Source organism: Ursus arctos, unplaced genomic scaffold (assembly GCF_023065955.2).
Source record: "Ursus arctos isolate Adak ecotype North America unplaced genomic scaffold, UrsArc2.0 scaffold_1, whole genome shotgun sequence".
In the NCBI taxonomy this organism is placed as follows: domain Eukaryota; kingdom Metazoa; phylum Chordata; class Mammalia; order Carnivora; family Ursidae; genus Ursus; species Ursus arctos.
Genome location: NW_026622763.1, coordinates 55039481 through 55065866, shown reverse-complemented (window position 1 = coordinate 55065866; position 26386 = coordinate 55039481). Strand labels below are relative to the sequence as shown.

Genomic DNA, 26386 nt, shown 5'->3' with positions numbered 1-26386 from the left:
CACTTTATATCGAAACCATCCATTCCAATGGATGTGTCCTACATAAGAATTAAGTTTATCAAAAGCAAGAATTGTTTTACTTTTCTAGGTAACTCAGCACCCAGCAGAGGACCTAGTTGCAAATTAGGTACTCAACCTACAAATAAATATATTCTGTAGGAAATCAAGCAGGTCTTTTGCTATCTAAAGCCTGAAAGATGCCTGACAGCAAAAAATTGCTGTAATTCTGGAAATAAACCATCAAAGCAAATTAAGGAATGATAAAATCTCAATAATATTTACAAATTCAACAGTGGAAACTCATAAATTCACTTTCTCTCCAAATTGTTTAATGGTTCCTAACAAGAGGTGCACAGCCCAATCACCTATGGAGTGTTTTAAAAATATACTTGCCCTCAAGCTGCCCTCAACCTTCACATTTAACAGGCCTTTGGTGAGAAAAAAGGGAACATGTGTTGCAAGTGCGTGCATGAGGTTTGAGAAACGCCATGCAATACAAGCCTGGCTTGTTTTAGAGAGCCCCACAGATAACTGACTGTAATGTGCAATAACACCTTACCACCTTTACACACCATTCTACCTACACCCACCTCTCATCCACCCCCCCCATCTTGTTTTAGAACCTATATGAATGGGACTAGCCCGTTCCCAGATCTAATTAAAACAGACTCAGCTGACCCCTCTGCACCAGTATATTACCACCTTGTCCACTGTGGCATATTACGTTCTTAAAAATGGCCACAACAGTATAACCTGTCCTACAAGCTCTTCTAGAACCTCACCAAGACCCCACCTATCCCATCTACCCATCAAGGGGTAAAGTTAAATCCCCTCCCCTTTGATCTGGGCAGACTTCTAACTCTGTTGTAACCGACAGAATATGGCAGAAGTGATGCTTCAAGATTTCCAAGGCAAGGTCATAAAAGGTAATGCATCTTCTCCTTCGGTAGCTTGAACACACGCCTTTGGAGCATTGAGCAAAATGTCTGACTACTCTGAAGCTCCCACGCTCCAAGGAAGCCAGGCCACATGGAAAGGCCATGTATAAAATATTCCAGAAGACAACCACAGCTGAGTTCCTTGTCAGCAATTCTTAGGCACGTGAGTGAAGAGGCTTCCAGATGTTTCCAGCCCTCAAATGTTGGATCCCTAGCCTTTGAGTCTTTCCAGATGAAGACCCAGACATTGTGAGGTAGAAACAAGCCATCTCACCTGTGATGTCTGAATTGACCCACAGGATCCATGAACATAATAAAATGGCTGCTTTACATCCCTAAGTTGTGGTGTGATTTGTATACTACAATAGTAACTGAACAGTTACAGTTTTAATAGTTACTCTTAGTTACAGATCTATCATTAAAGACAGAATTAAGTATCAATCCATCTGAATGAAGCCTCAGAACTCCACCTAAATCAGTTACCAAACTGACTCCTGACCATGCTACATTTATAAATTCCATTTACTGCTTCAGGCATAGATTTTGACATTTCTATCCTCCCTCTAGTCAGTGCCATTTTATTAACGCATTACTTGAAATTTACCTTCCTGAAATTTCACTCTCCAACTTCCTGACCACATCACCACTCCTTGACCTCCAGTCCCCAGAATTTGGAACCCAGTGACTACAATGGCTTACCTCCATCAGAAACTCTGGTCTGTCGGCAGTTGCTACATCATTCAGGAAATGAGAAAAAAAAGAATCCAAGAGAAAAATGATGTAATTATGCTAGCTAAACTCAAAGCTTACTATAATCTTTTTATAAGAAGCAGACCAGTAAAGCCATTTACCTATGATACAAAGATAATCCAAAACAGTGAATAATGAAACATACTTTATATGTGTCTTTAAACTGCACTCTATCATTTCTAAAACATTATCTCCCTTTCAAAATATTTAATATTAAAATTACTTTACCTTCTCTGAACAGTCACAAAATGACAATATGGGGAAATCAGTACAAGTATATATGGCAAGGAGTAATCTGTTTGAAAAGAAAATACATCAAGAATAATTCACAATCTTGGGGTGCCCATGTGGCTCAGGTCATGATCTCGGGGACCTGGGATCCAGCCCTGGGTCGGGCTCCCCGCTCAGTGGGGAGTCTACATCTCCCTTTCCCTCTACCCTTCCCCCCACCTGCTTGCGCTTGTTTTCTCTCTCTCTCTCTGAAGTAAATAAAATCTTTAAAAAAAATTCACAATCTCAAAAAAAAAAATAATTCACAATTTCAACTAAAAAATAAATACAAATTACCACATAGTTAACATTATATAACCAGTTCTCATCCACTAGCCAAACTAAAGTGTTAAACGGATGAATAGTAAAAATTAAATTATAACAATGTCTAATGAAAAAAAAAGTAGCTTTTACTTTTACAGTCTTATTAACATTTAATCTTTTTTTAATTTATAAAATAAAAAAATCAGAAGCTTATTATGCATGATGCCAAAACATTCCCCTATAATGTAAAGACTAATAATCAAAAGAAAAGGATGTTAACAAAAGGCCAGATCATTAAAGCATCAGCTGCCAATATTAGCTTACAGAAAAAAATGCTGGAGAAATTATGGCCCTCTTCCCATCTAACAAATGATACAATTTATTTGTATGAAGTTCTAGTCAGTGCTCTAGTTTATCAGGTAGTAGAATAGGACATGGGGGCAATTCCATGGCAATATTTAAGGATGCTATATCCCCTGGGATAAATTTACCCAACAAACTTTCTTGAAAATCCAAATGCAGTTTAAGTCATGATGAAACTTCTTTGGTTTATAAAAGTTCTTAAAGATAAAAATATATAATCAGCACAAAAACATAGTTAAGTGTATAAGCACAATGAAACGCCTTTTACGGTTTCTATTTTGCTAACGCAGTTACAGTTAATGGGAATTGCCATGACAAAATGATTGTTTTTATGAAAAGAACCCTCTTTATCACTAACCAATCAAATTTCATTTTTATTACTGATGTAGAAAAGTTCAAAACCATGATTCATTTATACAGCATACAAAAATAAGTGTTCAAGAACAGAGGATCATTTACAAAGCAATAAAAAATTAAAACGTGCATTGCTCTTACTGGCAAGGCAAATACTTCTACACATTTGCTGAATATTATAATTTCTGTCTTTGAACAAAAAATGAGAAGCCTGAATTTAATATCTCATCTCCATTCGGTATCTTCAGTCCATCTGATAACTGCTTATCAAGAAATTTCAAAAATGTTTGAAAAATGTTAAAAAGTTTGATGATATTTTCTTTCAATTTTCACTCAGGGAAGGCTTGAGCTAACGTTAATAACTCAAGTCTTCACAGAAAAAAGACTAGCAAATCTTTATGGGGTAACCCATCATCAAATCTTTTAAATAAAAAACTAAAAATCATGTAATTTCAGAGCATGGAATGTTAATAAAGCATACAAGAAAATTAAAATTCACATTATGATTAACTATGGACTACTGTAGGATCAGAAACTTTCAACTGATCTTCACATCATATCAAAGTCTTCTAAAAGGCAATGAAACATTGCCTCTGAGAATTTGGTTTCCAACCTATTCATGAATATAAGTGTACTTTGCCTCCACTCTGAAGTAGAACCTATTTTGTCTTTGCTTTTCCATCTGCCCTCTCAATTCCCCTTCACTCGTGCCAGGTGATAAGCACTATAGTATGAGACTATTCACATGACTCATATAAATGAAAGAAGATTCTCTGAAATGTGATGGCCAGTTCGGTAACTTCCCAATAATTCCTCAATGCCTACCTCAATCTCGGAGAATTCTCAGAATACTAAGCAAAACTAACGATGTATCTTTTTTTCAAGAACAAAAGAATTGAACGCATTGTATTTTAATTATCTGCTACAATCATCATCATTAGATAGTCAGGCATGCAGATATAGAGCTTTGAGTATCAGATATAATAGCTCTATCACTTTCTGCATTCTCAATAAACCTTGTGAGCAATAGCATCACTTTTATTTTACAAAGGACTTCTAAACTATGTTTTCCACTTCTTTGAGCTTCTAGTACCCTTCCAAACTGCTTTCTAAAGCCCACATTTCCGGGGTGCCTGGCTGGCTCAATCTGTTAAATGTCTGACTCTTAATTTCAGCTCAGGTCATGATCTCAGGATTGTGAGACTGAGCCCCAAGCCCGGCTCTGTGCTAAACGCGAGGCTGCTTAAGATTCTCTCTGTCTCTCTCTCCCCCTTTCCCTCTGCCCCGCCCTCCCCCACCCCATGCTCGCTCTTAAATAAAATTCTCTCTCTCTCTCTCTCAAAAATAAATAAAGTCCACATTTCCTGGTACTTACGTGGAATAGAGATGAAACGGAAAATATTTTACTGATGATATAAAAATAAAATGTTGTAAACATGCCTCTCCTGATAATACTTACTTTCAAGATGCTTACATATGGGTTCCATGGAACCCATAAAACTACTTTTCCAGATCATAATATAAATTAATGCTACTGCTAGAATGAAGTTATTAATAAATTTAAATAATTAAGCACCCACATGCCCACAATGAGATAAATGAAATATTGCAAGTCTTTTTTTATCCTTTATATAGTTTACTGAGCTTCTAAATAAAGAACAGAACAGATACTGTACTGATTTCAAAAGATTAATAATTACAGTATGAAATTAACTGATATGCTTAAAATATAGCAAGGCTGTGGTGAAGTAATAAGGTCATTCAGAAAGATGGTATAGGGTTACTAGAAATAAAGACACTCTGGACAACATGCTGTCCAATACAGCAAAAGAGTAACTTAAAAATATAACATCCTCAAAGGCACTCGGGCAATAAAAGTGGTAACAGAAACTACTATGTACCACTGTAAACTAGATGTTTGATATGTTATAAAATATTTTACCCCTTTTACAAATAAGGAAACCGTGGCCTGGGACAGTCTGCCCAAAATCACAGAGCAAGAGGCAGAGAGCTGAACTTAGAACTCAGTTCTGTCTTACTCCTAAGGCCCGGTTCCTAACCTTTATATTCTGTTACCGAAGGAGCTTCAATTTCCTCATCTATAAAACAAGAATAATATCTATCAAACAGGATCAAATTGTTAATATTAGCAATTATGTATCTAAATCATCCAGAACAGTGGCTCAAAAAGGGATGCTTACTCTTATTATCAGTAACTAGATAATTACCAGCTAAGTTTCCTTTTTTTAAGATTTTATTTTATTTGACAGAGAGAGAGACGGCCAGCGAGAGAGGGAACACAAGCAGGGGGAGTGGGAGAGGAAGAAGCAGGCTCCCTGCCGAGGAGCCCGATACAGGGCTCCATCCCAGGACCCTGGGATCACGCCCTGAGCTGAAGGCAGACGCTTAACCACTGCACCACCCAGGCGCCCCACCAGCTAAGTTTTTAAGGCCAAAACGTCTTGGCAATGTCTAATAAACAGACTGCCACTCCATCAGAGGCAAAATCTGGTAAAAGAGAAAAACTGACAGGCAAACAGCTAACAATGATATTAATGAACACTTATGGAGTGCTTACAGTGTGTCGGACACAAGGCTAAGCATTATTATCTTTTCTCATCATCTTTAAAAAAGATAAAATTATCTTTGCCATTTTGCAAATAAAAAACCTAAGGCTTAAAAAGGCAAGTAATTTGCCCAAGGTCACACATTTAGTAAGTAGTCATGTCTGATGTACTCCAAAGTCCATCGGAAGTGTAAAAGCAAGGTGAAAGAAATGACTGATACGGCACCAGGCTGACTCAGTCTGTGGAGCATATGACTCCCTTGATCTCAGGGGCTGGAAGTTCGAGCCCCACGTTGGGTGTAGAGAACACTTAAAAATAAAATCTTAAAAAAAAAAAAGTGATTGACACTAAAAGTGACTGACACTGTGGGAGATTTCTGCTGTTTAGTGCTCAGCACCTCTCTCTCCTTTTGTGTGCATTTGATGGCTCTGTGGAGTCCTTAAGCCTGGAGCCACTTCTAGCACAGGGATAAGCAAGGGAGTCAAGGTTTGTCCATCACAGTACTCCATCCTTTTGGCTACAGTGGCTGCTCCAAATGTGCTCACACAACCCAAATGGGGATACTCAACTCTCCCCTAGGATATATACCCCAGTGACAGTAAAAAATTAAAAAGAAAAATAAAAACTTCATAATGTGGAAAATCTTACCATTAAAAAAAAAAACACCAATCAAATGAGAATTTAAAATACATAGGCTGTTATAAAAGATTTTGAAAATGATTCAATATCCAGGATTATTTTTATCCCTCTTCCAAAGTTCTAAATCAAGGATATCATCATCTAAAGATCCAAGCTATTAATTCAAAAATTAAAAATTAAGAAAATTCAGAATTAAAATTCAAAATAATTTATCCTTTCTTTCCGTATTATTAAATAACAAGAACAATTCAAAATCTTTTTCCACTTTAAGAAATTTATCCAAAGAAACTACTCAGTAGATCCACAATTATGTCTATGAAAGCACTGTTCACATCAGAGAAAAATAATATATACCAGTGACGGCTTTAGGATACATCAACTTGGCTAGACTGAACTACAGTTGCCAGAGTTCCCTTTCTACTGTTTCTGATTACAGTGAGCTACAAGGGACATTCTCTAGCAGGCTCTGGGAGGACAAAAGAGAAGCAACAGCCATTTTGTAGCATACAAACACCTTCTCCCCGTTATCCAAACACTAATTTAGGTGCTGCTGTGAAGGGATTTTGCTGATACAAATTAAGTCCCCAATCAGTTGACTTTACATTCATCTAAAGGGAGATTATCCTGGGTGTGCCTGATCTAATCTTTTGGAAGTCTTTTAACAGAGGGCCTAAGAGTTCATACACTGCAAGCAGCACCTGCTGCATATGCCTTTTCTTCCTCCTGGAGCTCCCCTTCCTGGCTGCCTACTTTGTGGACATGGTCCTTGGTTGGCCAACCCCCACAACAGCACAAGCCAATTCCCTGTGTGTGTGTGTGTGTGTGTGTGTGTATGTGCGCGTGCATGCATGCATGTGTAGAGACACAGATACAAAGCTAGAGCTAGAGCCAAAGCTAGAGCCTAGAGATCAAGGTCCTACAGTTTCTGCTTCTCTGGTTGAATTAATCTAACACACTAAATAACCACAAAAACGAGACTAGATAAGTAAACTATGATTTCTTCATTGAAATACTGTGTAACCACTGAAAATGATGATATGTAATGAAATACTGTGTAACCACTGAAAATGATGATATGTAATTCCATTTGCAGACAAGGAAACATCTCAATGTTATACGACAAAATAGGTTACAAAAAAGTATGTACGTTTTGTATTATTTATGTGTTGTTTTTTTTTTAATTTAGGGGCAGAGAACAAGATAGCTCTGCTCACCAAAGTTTTAATGATGACGGTGAAACTTTAAAGTCTAAATCTGGGTGTTATGATTTTAGGCGATTGTTATTTTCTTCTTCAGATCCTTTTGGATTACCTCATTGTCTACAATGGCCATGTACCATAATTATTATCAGAAAAAAAAAAAAGAGAGAAAAAGAACCAGTTCTCATTTGGCCGGAAAAAATGTAAGAGAGACTAACAGGTTAAAATGTGCCCAGTCTTAAGGGACAAACAAGAGTTAACCAAGCAAAGTGGGCATTTCAGGCAGAGTACAGTATGTGCCAAAGATGAACTCTACAAATAGTTTAGAAAGGTAAGAATTTAAGAGAGACAAGAGATGAGGCTGAAGAGATGGACTAACTTATGGCGGGTCTTATATGCCATATGACAGTCCCGAACTAATGAAGATGTTAAAACAAGAGGAGTCACATTTGCATTTTAGGAAAATAACAATAAAATAATATAAGCAAAACCCCACTGAGGCTGCAGTGCGGAGACTGTATTGGAAGGAGGCCATACTAGAAACACGGAAACCAATTCAGACACTACCAAGGTAATCCAAGTGAGAAATGACGAAGTCCTGAACTCAGGTAATAGCAGTGGAGATAAAGAAAGTAAGCCACTAAGGTACAGCAAGGATTAAAAACTGGGGGAGTTTGGTGGAGAATACACTGATAGTAAAGAGACAAAAATGGTTCACTTAACCTGGGGAGTTCAGAGAAGTCTTCCAAAAAGATGCCTTAAGAATAAGGCTCTCAAGAATATTACAGATAGATGCAAGACGCCTTTAAACGTTTCCAAAAGAAATACCAGTGTGTTGGCTCACACCCACTGAAAGGAAGAATAATAAGCAAACACTAAAAATGAGAGCATTCATCCAAGAAAACAGATTCACAGTTACTTATTATATTTATAATAGGACTATATAGATATGTATCTCTAATCTCTTGAGGTTGACCTCTTCCAAGAAAATCAAATTACCGCCAGAAATAAAATACTCGGCATAGTTGCTTGATCTGACTCACACTTATAAGTCACTTATAAGTCAAACATAATGTTTCATATAAATTAATTATTTTAGCCACCCCTTATTTCACTGCTTGCCCAAATACAATCTTTTAAATTTTTTAAATTACAATCGTTTAAACTACACAAGTAAAATATTCTCACTATAACAATTCAAACTATTCAGAAATGTAGTTCCTCTACCCTCCACCAACTCCCTACCCTTATTACTCTGAAATTACTGGTTAAAATGAGTTGAACAGGGGCACCGGGGTGGCACAGCGGTTAAGCGTCTGCCTTCGGCTCAGGGTGTGATCCCGGCGTTATGGGATCGAGCCCCACATCAGGCTCCTCCGCTATGAGCCTGCTTCTTCCTCTCCCACTCCCCCTGCTTGTGTTCCCTCTTTCGCTGGCTGTCTCTATCTCTGTCAAATAAATAAATAAAATCTTTCAAAAAAAAAAAAATGAGTTGAACATTCTATGTTTTTCTTTGCTTACATAAACATATACAGGTTTGTATAGGGTTTATTTAACAACAATGGGTTCATACAGTATATATATTATCCTATAACTTGTTTTTACTTAGGATAATCATAAATTTCAAGCCAATATATTTAACAGGTATATCTCTTCATTTCTATTATTTGTAATAATGTGGGCATACCATAATTTTACATATATTGAGGACATTTCTGGTTTTTTGCTATTAAAATTTATGCTATAATGAATACTGCTATATATTGCTTTAAATAATGGTACTTATATTTCTATCAGATAAATTCCCTGAAAAGTTTCTGGGTCAAAGGATAGCATTTTAATCAATATTGCTATATTAAGTTCTCAAAAACTAATAATAATTTACAGACTCACCAATAGTCTGAGGGCAGATGTTTTCCCCCACACCCTTGTCAGTTCTAGAAATTATATTCATTTTTGCCCATTTGACTAAATGGAAAACTTTATCTACTTTTAGTGACAGCATCTTTTCATATGCTCATTGTCCATTTGCATTTCCCCATTTGTGAATTGCCTGTTCCTATCCTTTACTCTTGATCCTGTTTTCTTTTTCACTAATTTTTGTAGAAACTTATGTGTTTATCATATAAATCTTTTTAAATTTTTCTGCAATCAAATCTGCCAATTTTTTCTCCCAGGGATTTTGGATTCTGTGTCTTGCTTAGCCCTCCTCTGCTACCCGAGATTACTGAAACTATCTCCTATATTTTCTCCGAATTATTTTATTACAATTTGGTTTTTGTCCTTATTTTACATTTAGATCTTTAATTCATTTGGAATTTATTCTTGTGGTGTATGACTTAGGAGTTGTCCCAACACCATTTATTGAATTATTCATCTTTAAATCCCTCCTTCTAGAGTAATAGATTAGAAATAGCTAAGATGGCACACAAATGAAATTCCTAGGAATTCTTAAATTTCACTAACTGAAACAAAGTTCCAAACTTATCAAAAGTTTATTAAAAGAGATTTATCATTTTTTCTTTAGAAGAAATCACACTTTGGGACATATGTATACAGTATACCAGAATCAGCACACAATGGTGAAACAGTTGATTTTTTTTAACATAGCAGAAATGGAAATTAAATCAATGAGCTAACTTTTTTTTTAAAGATTTTATTTATTTATTTGACAGAGAGAGACAGCCAGCGAGAGAGGGAACACAAGCAGGGGGAGTGGGAGAGGAAGAAGCAGGCTCCTAGCAGATGAGCCTGACATGGGGCTCGATCCCAGAAAGCCGGGATCACGCCCTGAGCCGAAGGCAGACGCTTCATGACTGCGCCACCCAGGCGCCCCTGAGCTAACTTTTAACATAAACAGTAAAAATAGAAATAGTCATTGTTTGAAATCTCAAGCTTATTCATTGATTCAAGTCACAAATATTTATTGAGCACCAACTAACAGGTGTTCAGGATATAATGTGGGCCAAAACAAGTAGATTCCTACTTTCATGAAGCCTGTAATCTAGTGAGAGCTTCTCTCTCCTCCAGAAACAATGTATTTAAATGAAAAAAGAAAAAAAGAAATGTATGTTCACACAAATGCAATGCAATGAAAAACATTTTGGCAAATTTTATGACACATTCAGTACTTTCCATTTCCAAAATACTACTTCATTTCAAATGTACCTATTTATCCTGGTAACTGTCTCTTTACTCATGTTGAAAATACTGCTAGGAAATTAAGATTAACTCCATTTAAAGATCAGCTATTACCCCTCGACCTACACCTACAATACCTATGTCTAGTCTCACTTCCTCAACAGTATTTAATTTCTTTCACTACGGTAAATAAGAACCTCGAAAACAGAAATCTATTTACATCAGCCACGTTCAGTCCATCAAATCAAAGGTGTTTCTAAAAAGTATATGTAGACCGAAAGACTTTTCGGTGAATCCTAGAGATTTAGCAAATGACAATACTGTATTGCTTGGAGAGGAAGCAAGAACTTCGGTAGCCGTTAAATGGCATCAGGCAACAAGGGCAACTCATTAGTGACAATCACCTTAAACTTCAGATCTCACGACCGAGGCTACCCCCACTCTCAGACTGAAGCCTTATTAATACCTGGCCCTTGTGGCCACGCCCCCCAAACCAACCCACAGCCTCCTCCACGCACCCTAGCCCCTCCGGACCCAACCCGGAGCTGCACAAAGTACGCCCACGAGAAGGAAGACGGTATTACTGCCCCTGCGGTGTGACCTTGGCTAAGTGTCTCCCCCTCAGTTTTCTCATTCGTGAGATGAGGCTAGTACTCCATGCCCGCCTGTATCCCCAGGCCTGGGTGCAGCACCTAATGCCACAAAAGGCAAAGCTGCAGCCCTAAACCCCACGCTGCTCCCCGCCACTGCCCCGCGCCGCCCCCGCCTCCACCCGCAGCCCGAGGCCAGGCGCGCTACCTGCGATCTGCGAGACGAAGGCTTCCGCCACTAGAGACATGTCTGCTGGGCGGCCCTGCGCCCGCGGTTTCTACTCCCCACGGCCCTCAGCGTCTTCTTCTGAAACCCCGGCGTCTCCTGCTGCTACCAAGCGTGATCCCGGCTCGGGGCTCGGACTCGCACAGCCCACCCAGGCGCCCGTGGAGGCGGTGAAGACCCCAAGGTTACCGCCAGGCCTGGCCGGGAACTTCCGGCGCGGCTGACAGTGGAGGGAGAGCACTTCCGCCAGCGCCACCACCGCGCTCCTCCCCCAGTCCGAGTTCCCGAGTCCCAATCTCCTCCCGGCCGCCCGGCGTCCGGGGGCGGGGTGCCTGCTTCCCGAGCGCTCTAGGCTCCGCAGAAAGAGAGATCCTGGAGGTTTTCAGTATCCTTTCTGTAAGCGAGAATTTTCTAAGCAAGTTATGATTTTTTTCTTTTTTAAGAATTATTTCTTTATGCGAGAGCGCGAGCGAGAGCGCGAGCGGGGGTAGGGGCAGACTCCCTGCTGCGGGGCCAGCGCGGGGCGCAGAGCTGGATCTCACAACCCTGAGATCATGACCTCAGTGGGGTGCTGAACAGACTGAGCCACCCAGGCGCCCCCGCAAGTAATGTTTTTAAGCGCACCATACCAGTTCCTTTAAAAAATGTATACAGCATTCCATTTCATGTCAACTTCTCAACAACCAAGAAGTCAATATTGTTATCGCCATTTTATGGATAAGGAAACAGGCTTAGAGAGTTTAAACTGCCTGCTCAGGGAGTATGATGGGGCCCAGATTCAAATACATGTTGCATTTCCTCTGTTTCACTAGACTGCTAGCTCGAAAAGTCCATGACAGACATTAGTGTTTATTCCATTATTCAAACGTGCTTGCCAGAGAGGAGGCATGAGCAGCTCCTAAGCTGAGAGGTAGTGTGCCCTTCAATTCTGGACACCTGAAAAGAGGCTCATCTTGTAGAATGAGATAAGTTTCACACACTTCTCCCTTTTTGGGGGTGAGAGGGGAGGAAGAGGAGGAGACATTAAATCCATAAGTGACTTTTTATACAGTTTATACAAGCATATAATTAAAGAAACATCAGGGTATGTTACAGATTTAGAAGCATAAAATATTACAAGTGCAACTGACTTCAGAGATCATCTGGTGAGCCAAGGCCCCCTTTCACTGATGAGAAATTCATAACAGACTACCACAAACTAAAGGGCTTAAAACAACAGAAATTTGTTCTATCCCAATTTTAGAAGTTGGAAGTCCAAAGTCAAGGTGTCCACAGGGCCATGCTTTCTCTCAATACGAAAAATCTTTTTCCTGACTCTTTGTAGCTTCTGGAGGTGCCAGCAATCTTTGGCCTTCCTTGGTTTATAGACCCATCAACTCAAGTCTCTGGTTTCATCATCACATGGCAGAGTATGTTTGTATCCAAATTTCCCTCTTCTTAATAAGGACACCAGTCATTGAATTAGAGGCTACCATAATCTGGCATGACCTCATCTTAACTGATTTTATCTGCAAAGACTATTTCCAAATAAGCTCACATTCACAGGTACCAGAGATTACAAACTTGAACATAACTTTTTTTTTCTTTTTGGGATGGGGGGGACACAATTCTACCCACCACACTAAATAATAAGTTTTTTGAAGGATAAATCATTAATATTTGCATCACCTTTGCAACTAGGAAACTTGTTCAACTAAATTTAAATTTACCCAAAAATGTACATGAACATAAATACAGCAATGTTTTAAGAAACAGTATCTTCTCACTGGCTGAGATTCAGAGTTGAAATAATAGGTTTTTCTTCTTTGTGCTGAGGGAGATAACACTGATGGTAAAGAATATGCTGTGCCCAGTTTCTTCCTCCTTATCCCATGAATAATACTGACCAAGAAAAATTAACTGTTCCAGAATATGGGGAGTCAATTGAAAAAAAAAGCTTTCAATTCCTATCTGCTTCTCTGCACAGTGAACTAGTATAACTTGTGAAAGTGAAGATCTGTCACCTGTTCTAGTTCTGTTACCAAGTTTGGTTTGTCACTTTTTAAAAGCTGGAATAAAATTTTTGACTACTTTTTGACACTTGCAGGTTTTTTTTTTTTAAGATTTCTCCGTATCATAGAGTTTATGTGGGAACCTGAACCAAAGGCCTTAGGATTCCACCAGAAAATCCAAAATCCAACAAATCCAAAGGGCAAAGGTGAGCCCCAAAGTAGGAGAACAGCAAAATCCAGGGACTGGGCATACATGTAAGAGAAACAGAGCAAGATTAGAGGCAAAGGAGAATGTGCCCTCAAAATTTCAGTTAGGTGTCTATGTTTGATGCATAGCACATTGACGAACTGGGCTGGTTCAAAGGTACTGGCTCGGGACTGACACCAACCCTATTCTAGCAAACTTTTGAGAAAGAAACAGGGATCTGCTGGGGGCACTGTCTATACTCAACCCTTTCATCATTGTAGCTGGGGAAACAGACTCATCAGCACCGTATGGATTCACTTTTTCTCCCTGACTGATGGTTCCTTTGCTTCCCACACAGGCTAATTTAGACTGGAAAGAATCTATAATGTGGGAGGTCTTTATTACTAAAAATTAGATCCAATAAAATGCAGATGTCCTGATGGTATCCACAAACAAGCTGTCTTTGAATAAATAACCAACTGGAGTAAATGTTTTTATGCATCTGTATAAGAACAACTAGCAGATTTAAAACTGAAGATCTGTTTAAGATCACAATTAAGGAAAATACAAGAAAACAAGCCACTGGAATTTTTAAGGATGAGGTTATAAAACAAAAGTGCTAGGGAATCCATATGTTACTAAAAGGGTAATCACACAATTATTTAAAATAAAATATTAATGCATGATGTGAACATTGTTTGCCCTAATAAAATCAGTTTTCTTGCAAAACTGTTCTATCATGAAAATTTTTTCATGTCTCTAATCTAGATTTTATATTACTATATTAAATAGGAAATACAGAGCTATCATGATGAATATATACTTTATTAACATTAAAATACTAAGGCATTTTATTTGCATTTCATTTTTCTCTGACAGAATGTTAACATTTTAAATGTAAATATTTTCTTTTTTGAAAAATGCCTGCAAGATAAAATTTAGGCTGAGATTCCTTCAAAATTATACTATTTACTTGACAATGATAAGATAAATTCAGGCCTTTTTTATCAAATTAGTCTCCTGCTTCCCACCCCCATCAACAGAATTAATTATGGATAATTCAATCAATCCAAATAAAGTGTGAATACCATTAAAAACACTAAGGTAACCATGTTATGCCCTGGAGCTTTTTTCTTCATCTGTTAACAGTTTTTACTTCTTTAAAAATAATGGAATTGTAGACAACTACAAGCGATCTAATATATGGGGTTTGCAAAGATATTTTTTAAAGGATACAGAAATGTGGCAACCATTTGTCCTCACATCTCTCAACTCCTCTTTCATCCATTTTGTTTAATTCCTAAGACATCATGATCGACCCAGAACTAAGTTCTTATCATTTTCTCACTTTCTGATCCCACCCTCTTGTATTTTAGGCTAGCACACCCTCAAATGAACTACAGGCATATTGACTACAACACTACACTTTGGGAAATATCTACGCTATCGATTATAGTGGGCCTGAATTCTTCTAATATTGACTGGTTTTCAACTGTAATTAAAATGCTAAATTTCCAAAATATTCTGCCAAATTAGGCACTTCCATAGCTTTATGTTATTATTGGGAGCTGAGTCTTTTAACTATATCTAGTGAGGGTGATTTTCACGGGTGGTTGAAAAATGTCTTATCTACTTTTTTTTTTTTAATGATTTTTTATTATATTATGTTAGTCACCATACAGTACATCCCCGGTTTCCGATGTAAGGCTCGATGATTCATTAGTTGTGTATAACACCCAGTGCACCATGCAATACGTGCCCTCCTTACTACCCATCATCGGTCTATCCCATTCCCCCACCCCCCTCCCCTCTGAAGTCCTCACTTTGTTTCTCATAGTCCATAGTCTCTCATGTTTCATTCCCCCTTCTGATTACCCCCCCTTTCTTTATCCCTTTCTTCCCCTACCAATCATCCTAGTTCTTATGTTCCATAGATGAGAGAAATCATATGATAGTTGTCTTTCTCTGCTTGACTTATTTCACTTAGCATTATCTCCTCCAGTGCCGTCCATGTTGTAGCAAATGTTGAGAACTCGTTCTTTCTGATAGCTGAGTAATATTCCATTGTATATATGGACCACAACTTCTTAATCCAGTCATCTGTTGAAGGGCATCTCGGCTCCTTCCACGATTTAGCTATTGTGGACATTGCTGCTATGAACATTGGTGTGCATATGGCCCTTCTCTTCACTACGTCTGTATCTTTGGGGTAAACACCCAGTAGTGCAATGGCTGGATCATAGGGTAGCTCAATTTTTAACTTTTTAAGGGACCTCCACACTGTTTTCCAGAGTGGCTGTACCAACTTGCATTCCCACCAACAATGTAGGAGGGATCCCCTTTCTCCACATCCTCTCCAACAATTGTTGTTTCTTGCCTTGTCTATTTTTGCCATTCTAACTGGCATAAGGTGGTATCTCAGTGTGGTTTTGATTTGAATTTCCTTGATGGGTAATGATTTTGAACATTTTTTCATGTGTCTGTTAGCCATTTGTATGTCTTCATTGGAAAAGTGTCTGTTCATATCTTCTGCCCATTTTTTGATTTGTTTATTTGTTTCTCGTGTATTGAGTTTGAGAAGTTCTTTGTAGATCTTGGATACCAGTCCTTTATCTGTAGTGTCATTTGCAAATATATTCTCCCATTCCGTGGGCTGCCTCTTAGTTTTTCTGACTGTTTCCTTGGCTGTGCAGAAACTTTTAATCTTGATGAAGACCCATAAATTCATTTTATCTTTTGTTTCTCTTGCCTTTGGGGATGTGTCATGAAAAAGGTTGCTTTGGCCGATGTCGTAGAGGTTGTTGCCTATGTTCTCCTCTAGAATTTTGATGGATTCCTGTCTCACATCGAGGTCTTTCATCCATTTGGAGTTTATTTTTGTGTATGGTGTGAGATAGTGGTCAAGTTTCATTCTCTTGCATGTAGCTGTCCAATTTTCCCAGCACCATTTATTGAAGAGACTGTCTTTTTCCCACCGGATGTTTTTTCCTGCTTTATCAAATATTAGTTGCCCAAAGAGCCGAGGGTCCATTTCTGGGCTCTGTATTCTGTTCCATTGGTCTATGTGTCTGTTTTTGTGCCAGTACCGTACTGTCTTGCTGGTTACAGCTCTGTAATAGAGCTTGAAGTCTGGAATTGTGATGCCTCCAGCTTTGGTTTTCTTTTTCAACATTCCTTTGGCTACTGGGGGTCTTTTCTGGTTCCATACAAATTTTAGGGTATTTGTTCCAGCTCTGTGAAAAAAGTTGATGGTATTTTGATAGGGATTGCTTTGAATGTATAGATTGCTTCAAGTAGTGTAGATATTTTAACAATATTTATTCTTCCAATCCATGAGCATGGAACGTTTTTCCATTTCTTCGTGTCTTCCTAAATTTCTTTCAAGAGTGTCCTATAGTTTTCTGAGTACAGATTCTTTGCCTCTTTGGTTAGGTTTATTCCTAGGTATCTTATTGTTTTTGGTGCAATTGTAAATGGGATCAACCCCTTAATTTCTCTTTCTTCTGCCTCATTGTTAGTGTATAGAAATGCAACTGATTTCTGTGCATATCCTGCCACTTTGCTCAATTCCTGTATTAGTTCTATCAATTTGGGGTGGAGTCTCTTGGGTTTTCCACATAGAGTATCATGTCATCTGCGAAGAGTGAGAGTTTGACTTCTTTGCCGATTTGGATGCCTTTTATTTTTTTGTTGTTGTTGTCTGATTGCTGATGCTAGGATTTCTAGTACTATGTTGAACAGCAGTGGTGGGAGTGGACATCCCTGCCATGTTCCTGACCTTAGGGGAAAAGCTCCCAGTTTTTCCCCATTGAGAATGATATTCACAGTAGGCCTTTCATAGATGGCTTTTATGATCCTGAGGTATGTTTCCTCTATCCCTACACTGTGAAGAGTTTTAATCAGGAAAGGATGCTGTTCTTTGTCAAATGCTTTTCCTGTATCTATTGAGAGGATCATAAGGTTCTTGTTCTTTCTTTTACTAATGTAGTGTATCACATTGATTGATTTGTGAATGTTGAACCACCCTTGCAGCCCAGGAATAAATCTCACTTGGTTGTGGTGAATAATCCTTTTAATGTACTATTGGATCCTATTGGCTAGTATCTTGGTGAGATCTTCTATTTAGTTTTGTCTGTATTTTACTGTTAGTAGAGAATCTAATTCCAAGTATAAAAATCACCAAGAACATCTGCCTCTGCTTTGTTCGAAGTTGTATTACTTTTTAAGATTTTATTAATTTATTTGAGACAGAGAGAGAGTACACAAGTGGGGGGGGGGACAGAGGGACCAACAGACTCCTCTCTGAGCTTGGAGCCGATCCACGGGTTCAATCCTAGGATCCCGAGATCATGACCTGAGCTGAAGTCAGACGCTTAACCAACCGAGCCACTCAGGTCCCCCCACTAGTAGTGTCATCAGGCTGCTCTTCCAATTCAGGAAAAAGAGATATTGCATGTGGAGCACTCAAAGTACATTAGTTGTATGTAGACTGCAACCGAAGTATCAGAAACTCAAATAAGAAGGCCTTTCACTAGCTTAAGGAAGGATGAGAGAGGGGCACCAGCGGGGAGCCTGCTTCTCCCTCTCCCTCTGCCTGCTGCTCCCTGCTTGTGCTCTCACTCTCTGTCAAATAAATAGATAAAATCTTAAAGAAGGAAGGAAGGAAGGAAGGGAGGGAGGGAGGGAGGGAGGGAGGAAGGGAGGGAGGAAGGAAGGGAATTCAGTGTCTCCACACAGGATGCCCTCATCCAGTTTTCTCCAGAGGATTTATAGCCAGACTGAGAGAAGAGAACCCCCTATCTGAGAGAAGAGAGCCTGCCTATATGACGTATCTACAGAAGTGTCATTACACACATACTTAAACACAAATAGGAAAAACAAAGTATCTCAGTACATTAAAATGAGATGAAGATAGAGTGAGCAAAGATGATACCTAAAAGAATAAATTTTAGGGTTGCCTGGGTGGCTCTGCTGGTTGATTGACTGACTCCTGGTCTTAGCTTGGGTCTTGATCTCAGGGTTGTGGGTTTGGGCCCCGCGTTGGGCTCCACACTGGCATGGAGCCTACCTAAAAAAAAAAAAAAAAAAAAAAAAAGTAAATTTTAAAGATAATAATAAAAATTTACCTTGATATCTAATAACAATTTAAATGATCATGGCTGTAGGGCTAAATTAAAGGAAAACATAAAAAAATAACAAAATAGACTGTGCAAATTTTAGTGCAGTTATATGATGGAATCTAATCACCAATAACCATAAATAAACCACATCTACATGTATCCATGTAGAAGACTTCAGAAATAATGCTGATTCTGAAAAACTGAAAAAGAATATTTACATATGGAGGGTGGGGGAGTGGGGTGGGGGGAGTGGGATGGGGGGGTGGGCTGGCAGGCGGGCGGGCAGCCAGCCAGCCATTAAGAGAAATAATCTAAAAGGCCCAATAGAGGATTGGTTAAATAAATGGAAGAAACATAAATTGAGTATGATCTTTTTAAAAAGATGAGGTAGAGATCAATGATATTTAATTTTTTTATAAATTTCAAAAGAAATGAAATATTCCACTTACCTCTAAACATACTTAAAAAGTCCAAGATACAACAGGTGAAAGAATACAGAATATTCATTTTTTGTAAAATTAAACATAAATGTTAGTAAATGAACAAGTGTAAAACTTTATAGCAGAAAAACTAGATAATGTCTAAAATGAGGTAGGAGCAAGTACTCAAGAAATAACAATATAAGCACATTATTTAATGAAATAGAAGTAAATGCCAGAGAAAAACTATAGGAGTTGTAAGTGATTGCTCTAAGGAGTGAAAAACAGGGGTAGAGGAACCAAGCACCTTAAAAATCCTGGGCCTTGGGGCCCCTGCCTGGCACAGCGGTTGGGCGTCTGCCTTCGGCTCAGGGCGTGATCCCGGTGTTATGGGATCGAATCCCACATCAGGCTCCTCCGCTATGAGCCTGCTTCTTCCTCTCCCACTCCCCCTGCTTTGTTCCCTCTCTCGCTGGCTGTCTCTATCTCTGTCGAGTAAATAAATAAAATCTTTTAAAAAAAAAATCCTGGGCCTTTTAATTGATTTTTAAAACCACAAAGATGCATTATTTGAAATAAAAAATAAAAGTAAAAATAAATAAATAAATAAATAAAGGTCATATAAGTAGCCTATATGTTTTTCTTATGATAAACTATCAATGTTTCTTTCCACTTTTATTTAATGCCCTTTATTTTGTTGAAATATATGATTACAGAAGACATAAGGCTTTTTAAAAAAGAATAGCATATTGGAAAACACTTTAAGCTTACCAGCCCCGACAATCTTATGGTAGTAAGAAAGCATATCAAGGAAAGTGTAAGTCAGATTAAAATGCATTATAATAGGCTTAAAAGTAAAATTAATATCATAACCTTCCCAGTAATTTTAAATCAGTTTGTGAGTTTTAAAGTATGTACTCCTAATAGCTGAAGTTGTGTCCTGTCTTACTTAATTGCTCTAACTTTTTTTTGAATAATTTTAATCTTATAGAAAAGTGCCAAAAATTGTACAGTTCCCATTTACCCTTCACTCAGTTTTCCCTAATATCTATATCTGCTAGTAAAATATAATTTTTTATTTTACGTACATACAAAGTTGAATCTGCAAATGTAATGTATTTGTGTTTGTAAAACATATGTGTATTTGTAAATATAAACTATAACATAGTAAAGTTACTGAAACCAAGAAATTAACATTGATGTGACACAATTAACCAATCTCCATACCATATACTAATTTATCCAGTTTTCCCCCTAACTTCCTTTTTCTAATTCAGGCTCCCCCAATGCATTTAGTTGTCATGTTTCTAGTCTCATCCAATACATGACAGTTACCCTGCTTTTATTTTTCCTTTGTCTTCCATGACTTTGACACTTTTGAAAAATACTGTTCAGTTGTTTTGTAGAATGTTTCTCAATCTGGGTTTCTCTGATATTTCCATGATAAATTGACGTTATACATTTTTGGTAAAAGTACCTCGGAAGCAGTGTTGTGCTTTTTTCAGTATATCATATCAGGGTTCAAGTCAATATATCTTGTTACTGGTCATGTTAAATTTGATCCCTTGGTTAAGGTAGAATCTGTGACTTTACTGTACAGTTACATTTTTCTTTGTAAGTAAGAAGTACATTGTAAGAGATACTTTGAGATTCTGCGATCTTGTCTCTGATCATACTTTTGTCCACGAATTTTACTATCTGTTGATGAGTCTTGCCTGCAACAATTTTTACTTCGGTGTTTACCTGATGGTGATTTTCTATTTTTATTGTTCTTTCTACATTCATTGATTAGAATCCTACTGAAAGGAAGAGCTGTGCCTTCTCCACTTCTATTTATTTATTTATTCATTCAAGTATTTATTTCAGTATGGATTCATGGATATTTATTTTATTCTCTTGGTTGTAATCCCAAACTGTCATTGTTTATTTTCTTGCTCAAATTTCCGCAGACTTGGTTATTGGTAAATTGTTCAAGTTGATTCCTGTGTCTTTTCAAAATACTTCTATCATTTTTTGAGCATTTCCTTATTTTCTGGCACTAGAAGTTGTTCCAGGTGCATTTTGTATTTTCTCTGCCCTAGCCATGGAATCAACCATTTTCCAAAAAATTCTGGTTTCTTTTAGTGGAGAATGATATTTAGAAACCAAGATCTGGTTGCTAGATATGCCCAATGCTACTGGGTTGTCATTGCTTCCAGGCCCACTCAGTAAACAAAGATAGGAAATACATGTGCACGTAGTAACACACGCACACACATCTATATTTATTTCCAAACTATCCATCTCTGTGTGTATGTATATGTTTTATATGCATATATATGTTTATATATATATAACCATGTTTCATATGAATACCTTCATGCATACACACATACAAATATATATATATACATATATATATGAATAAAACCATGAGTTCATACTAATACCTTCACTTTTAATCCAATACCATGAAATTCATTCTAGGTTTTCCCCCTTTTATTATTTGTAACAATACAAATATGTTCTTTCTCTGACAGGAAGAAACCTGGTTCTCATTATCCATAATATATTTTCTTATTTGTTCAATTACAGTATACACATAAAGTAGTTTCAGAATTGCAAGCTCATATCCCCCGTGAGAAAAAAGAAGAGTACAGTATTTCCGTGCAGGATTTGGGGCTTTAGCCTTACAGTTTACGGTCAAAAACTGTTGTCCAAGGTTAGTTAGGTTAGTTCTTTTCTTCCCCACCTACTTCAGTGCAATTATGTTGTTCATTTAATTCATTTAATAATACACTTAAGTGCATTTATTACTTTTCATGTTTAAGGGTCTCCCCAAGTCCTTATTTTGCAGGGAGCAGGGGGAGCATGTGAAACATTACCATGGTTCTGAGTCAAAGCAATATAAAAAGGCATACACAGATAAGTGTCACTCCTCCTCATTCTTACTGCACGTTGTTTCACCCACTCACACTCACTCCCTGGAGGTAACTGATCTCATCTGGTTTACCCTTTCTGCATTTCTTTTGCACAAATAAGCAGATAAATGTTTATTTTCTTAAAATCTCCTTCCTTTTAACATGAGGGGATTTATCTTCTTTGGTGTCTTTCTTTTCTCATACTTCTCGAACGTTATCCTGGATATTCTTGCCTGTTTATTTTTCCACAAAAACTTTAGTATCAATATATATAGCTCCACTAAAAAAAAAAAAAAACCTTGTTGATATTTTTTTTTTTGGAATTGCATTAAATCTATAAATTGACTTAAAGACATCTTTATAATGTTGACTCATTCTATCCAAGAATAGATGACGTCTTTCCATTTGTTCAAGTCTACATTTTTGGCTTCCAGGAGTGTTTTAAATTTTTCACATCTAGGTTTTACACATTTATTATTATGTGTATTTCTGAGTACTTCATCTTTTTATTGCTACTAATATGGGGCTTTCTCTACCTGTATGAACTGTAACTGGTTATTTTTTGTGTATGTGCACCAAAAGGGGTACATATTGTGGGAAGACAAGCGTAGGCATATTGAACTTGAGGTAACAGCAGAATATACAAGCGAAATGTTCTGGAAGCATTTTGAAATGCAGGACTAGAGCTAGGAGAGATATTAGGGATTGATTTTTTTTTTTAATCTATATGGGCGGTGATTGAAACCAGAAGGTAAAATGTGATCCCAAAGGAAGAGAGTTACTAAAAAAAAATAAAAATAAAATAAAGAACTGCAAGTTGAGGCCTGAATGTTGGAGAACACTCAGGTTTAGGACACAGAGAGGAGGTAGAAGGAACGTCAGAATAAGGGAAGTCACAAAACCAACAAAGAAGAAAGATCCAAAGAGTAAAAGTGGGCCTCTGTGGCAGAAGCTACAAAGACAATGAAACCTAAGCAAATGCCATTAGATCCAGGTACTTAGTGTTTTCCAAAGCTTGGTCCCCAGCATTCTAGTTCCTTCAAGATAATAATATGTATTCTTCAAAAAAACGATATGGAAAAAAAATGTTATTGAGATCAGAAAGTTTGGAAAGCACTGATTAATCCAAATTAAATAGGTTTCTTTGCTATGGGACTTCTTAGAATTATTAACATGCTCCTAGGAATTCTGAGTTTCCATAATAGAGAGTGGTATGCAGATTTCTACACCTGTTTTCCAACTAACCTACAGTGTCCTTAAGCAATCTTTTTTTTTTTCCAAAAGAATTTTTCAAGATGAGCTGCATCTTGGAATATACTTTGGAAATTTTAGAGCACACTGTAAACCAATTTTCCCTAGCCTCCTCTCTGCCCTCAAAGTCAAACACAATCTAGGAATTTTATTTCTATTTTTCAGGAAACAGAACTTTCTAACTCTGGAAGATTGCCACGAAGTACTGCTCGTGTTGTCACACCACAGCCACAGCTGAACAGCACACTGAAAGCCACTCCAAAGCAGGTGCCCAGAGCTGGAGACAGCAGGAGGGTGCGCTGAGGAAGAGGGGGTTCTGCTGAGGGCAGGGGGAAGCAAGGAACCATTCCAGTCAAAAGGCCCAGGAGTTTCTGGAAACTCACAAGCAATCTGGCAACACAGTTCCCAAGAGGTCTGACCCAGGAGGGTCAGAAAGACTCAGTTGTTCTCAGAAGCAAATCCCCAGCCCTGGGAATCCAGAAGCTGCAGGCTCTTTCCAGAAGTGAGCAGCTCCTGCCAGTGTCCTTCCAGACTAAGCCTGTAAGTGGGCAACAACACGGTAGGCAGGGTGAGGACAGGGATTCTATTTCTCAAATAGAAAACATCCTATTTCTGGGATTTCTCAAATAGAAAACATCCTAAATATTCCAATATTCTAAATGAAATTATAAATTGAAAATTTTAAATGAAAAGTCACTGCTCAAGAAATACATTGTCAGCATAGGAGAAAGCGCGTCTCTCAATAAACACATTAACAGAAATTATAGTGACAGTGGAAGACAGCAAAGAGTTGGATGGATTTATCATAAATCTGTTCATTGAAATGTAGCATTCATTTAAAAAGAAGTCATGTGCAAAAAGAAATCTTTTGCATGATATTTTGTAGTAAATTAAAAGGCATGGCAATTGCTTGATTATCCAATACTAATGCAAGATTCTTAATTGTTTTTAAGGCCTAAAGGTATTGCACAGTCTGGAGATAAGTGGGTTTATAAATACAGTCAGCTGGATCGGTGCCTGCCTCACGGAACTTCACCCAACTTCAGGTCCTAAATTTGCTCCACTTGTGAGCCAGTCCGAACCAAGCCTGGTAGCATATTGGAAACCCCATTCCCATCAGCAAGTAGGGTCTGGAATGAGTCTTGTTATTCTAACTCTGGTATCCCGGGCACCTGTACTTACTTGACTTCCATCTTCTCTGCCCCCTCTCTTCTTTGTGCGTGCCTAACCTGCATTACGGGACTTCTTTCCCAGTTTATTTGGTAACCCAGTTTTCTCCTAGATATATCTGTCCTAAATTCAAGCCCTTTTGACTGGGATCTTGACAGTCACCCTAGTCTTTGTCAGTAGCTAACCTCGACAACTCCCCGACACCATCACTACCCCTACACTCTACCTGACTGCTGGGGTCTTGCTTCCAACCGGACAGAAATCTCACAACCACTGTTCTTTCACCATTTGACTTAAATTATCACTGCCTCATGGAGATCCCTGCCCCAAGGCCGCACCCCAAATATCTGATATTTTTAGCATAGGCTCTAATTGAAGAGGATGAAAGTTCCTATCAGTTCGCTGGACATCATGATTTGGAATGCTGACAACTCCCAACCATCAGTCTTAGTCCTGCTTAGGCCCAAATAGCTCCCCTTTCTCAGCAATCTGCCCAGAATGAGGCCCCAAAATACTTTTTAAAAAATGTTAGTAACTGGGGCACCTGGGTGGCTCAGCCGTTAAGAGTCTGCCTTCGGCTCAGATCATGATCCCAGGGTCCTGGGATCAAGCCCCACATCGGGCTCCCTGCTCAGCGGGAAGCCTGCTTCTCCCTCTCACACTCCCCTTGCTTGTGTTCCCTCTCTCGCTGTCTCTTTCTGTCAAATAAATAAATAAAATCTTTTAAAAAAATGTTAGTAACTTGTTCTTTTCTTATGTTCTTAATTTCTTCTTTGGAGTCCACAGTTGTATAAATCAGATATTTTGTAATATCTAACCAATGCTTCCATTAATTGAAGTTCTTGGGGTCTAATCATGCCATATGATGTATTTGCTGACCTTCACTCATAGTAGATTATTTCCTGTGTATTCTATAATTTTAGTCTGTGAGGCTTCCTCCGTGGGAATTATGTGCCACTATGATTAAAGGCATACCCTTCCAGAAGACTTTTTCATTTGCTTCTACCAAGAACTCTAGGAGTAGTACCAGTCTAGCCTAGACCTCATGGGGGTGGGGGGCGTTGATTTCTCAGTTTAGGAGAGTTCCTGAGCCTCTACAGATAGTGTAAATGCAAACAACAAATCCATATGAGGACTTGTGATTACACACTTAAAGTGGATATGATTTCAGTCCACCTAGAATACAGGTGAAAAGTTCCTGGTTGCCTCCTTGTGTTGGTAGAGATTTTTGCTAGCTTGCCCTTTCTCTGAGGGCACAATCCTTGAGGGCTTTAGCATTGTGGGGGTGTCCAACGTGACACTGGCTCAAAGCCTCTCGTGTTCTTGCACGGGATAATAAACGCCAGGTTTGTGTTAACAAGACCAAGAAACTCTCCAGGGAAGTCATAACATCATCTTTCGCCACGCCGTTTTGAGTCGCAGTTCAGTCTTCACTTTTGGTGTATGGGGATGCTTTATTTTACCCTGATTTCCAACTGTTTTATAATGAGAGACTTTTTCAGTTTGTCTAATCCATGATTTTGCTGAAAATAGAAGCCTTTTTTACAATGAAAGTTCAACTGGTTACTGTATCAGTATAATTATATATCATTATATGATTTTTATATAAACAAAAACTACCTTCAAGAAAAATAATACAAGGCCTTGCAATGATGTCTTTGAGAGAATCTCTCTCTGAAGTTTATGTATTTGTTATAAATCAGAAATCCTGGAAAATAATTTCTGCTCTGTGAAATAACAAAATATCATTCGTTTCCTGTTATCTTTTTCCATGTTCTCGGTATATCCACTACCACTCTGGGTTAGACCATTATCTCATGCCAGGATTTATGAAATAGACTCTCAGTTAATTTTCACATTTCCAGTCTCTCTCGGCTCCAAATCATGCCACCAATTAATCTTCCTAAAAATGCTGCTCTTGCAGTAACATTCTTTCTACATATCTCTGATACTTCTCCACACAACTTAGACAGTTACTCACTATCCCTCTTGACCCCCTGTAATTCTTGCTTTTGTTCATAATTTTTCTCTCATCTAGAAGGCCCTT

At 38.2% G+C, this 26386-nt stretch overlaps 1 protein-coding gene and 1 long non-coding RNA gene across 2 annotated transcripts in view; one reads left to right on the top strand and one right to left on the bottom strand.

Moving 5' to 3' along the window:
• The window catches only part of MTX2 (metaxin 2), a 64398-nt gene extending 52824 nt beyond the window's left edge, over window positions 1–11574 (bottom strand). Inside the window, exon 1 of the mRNA XM_026492482.4 lies at window positions 11284–11574. Coding sequence (XP_026348267.1) covers window positions 11284–11323 — 40 coding nt within the window. The 5' untranslated portion in view covers window positions 11324–11574. The remainder of the gene's footprint in view (window positions 1–11283) is intronic.
• A 20-nt stretch (window positions 11575–11594) lies between these two features.
• Window positions 11595–25071, top strand: LOC130544858 (uncharacterized). The gene is made up of 2 exons (XR_008961523.1): window positions 11595–11697; window positions 23335–25071. It is a non-coding gene; the product is annotated as an uncharacterized LOC130544858 (long non-coding RNA).
• Window positions 25072–26386: the final 1315 nt, after the last annotated feature.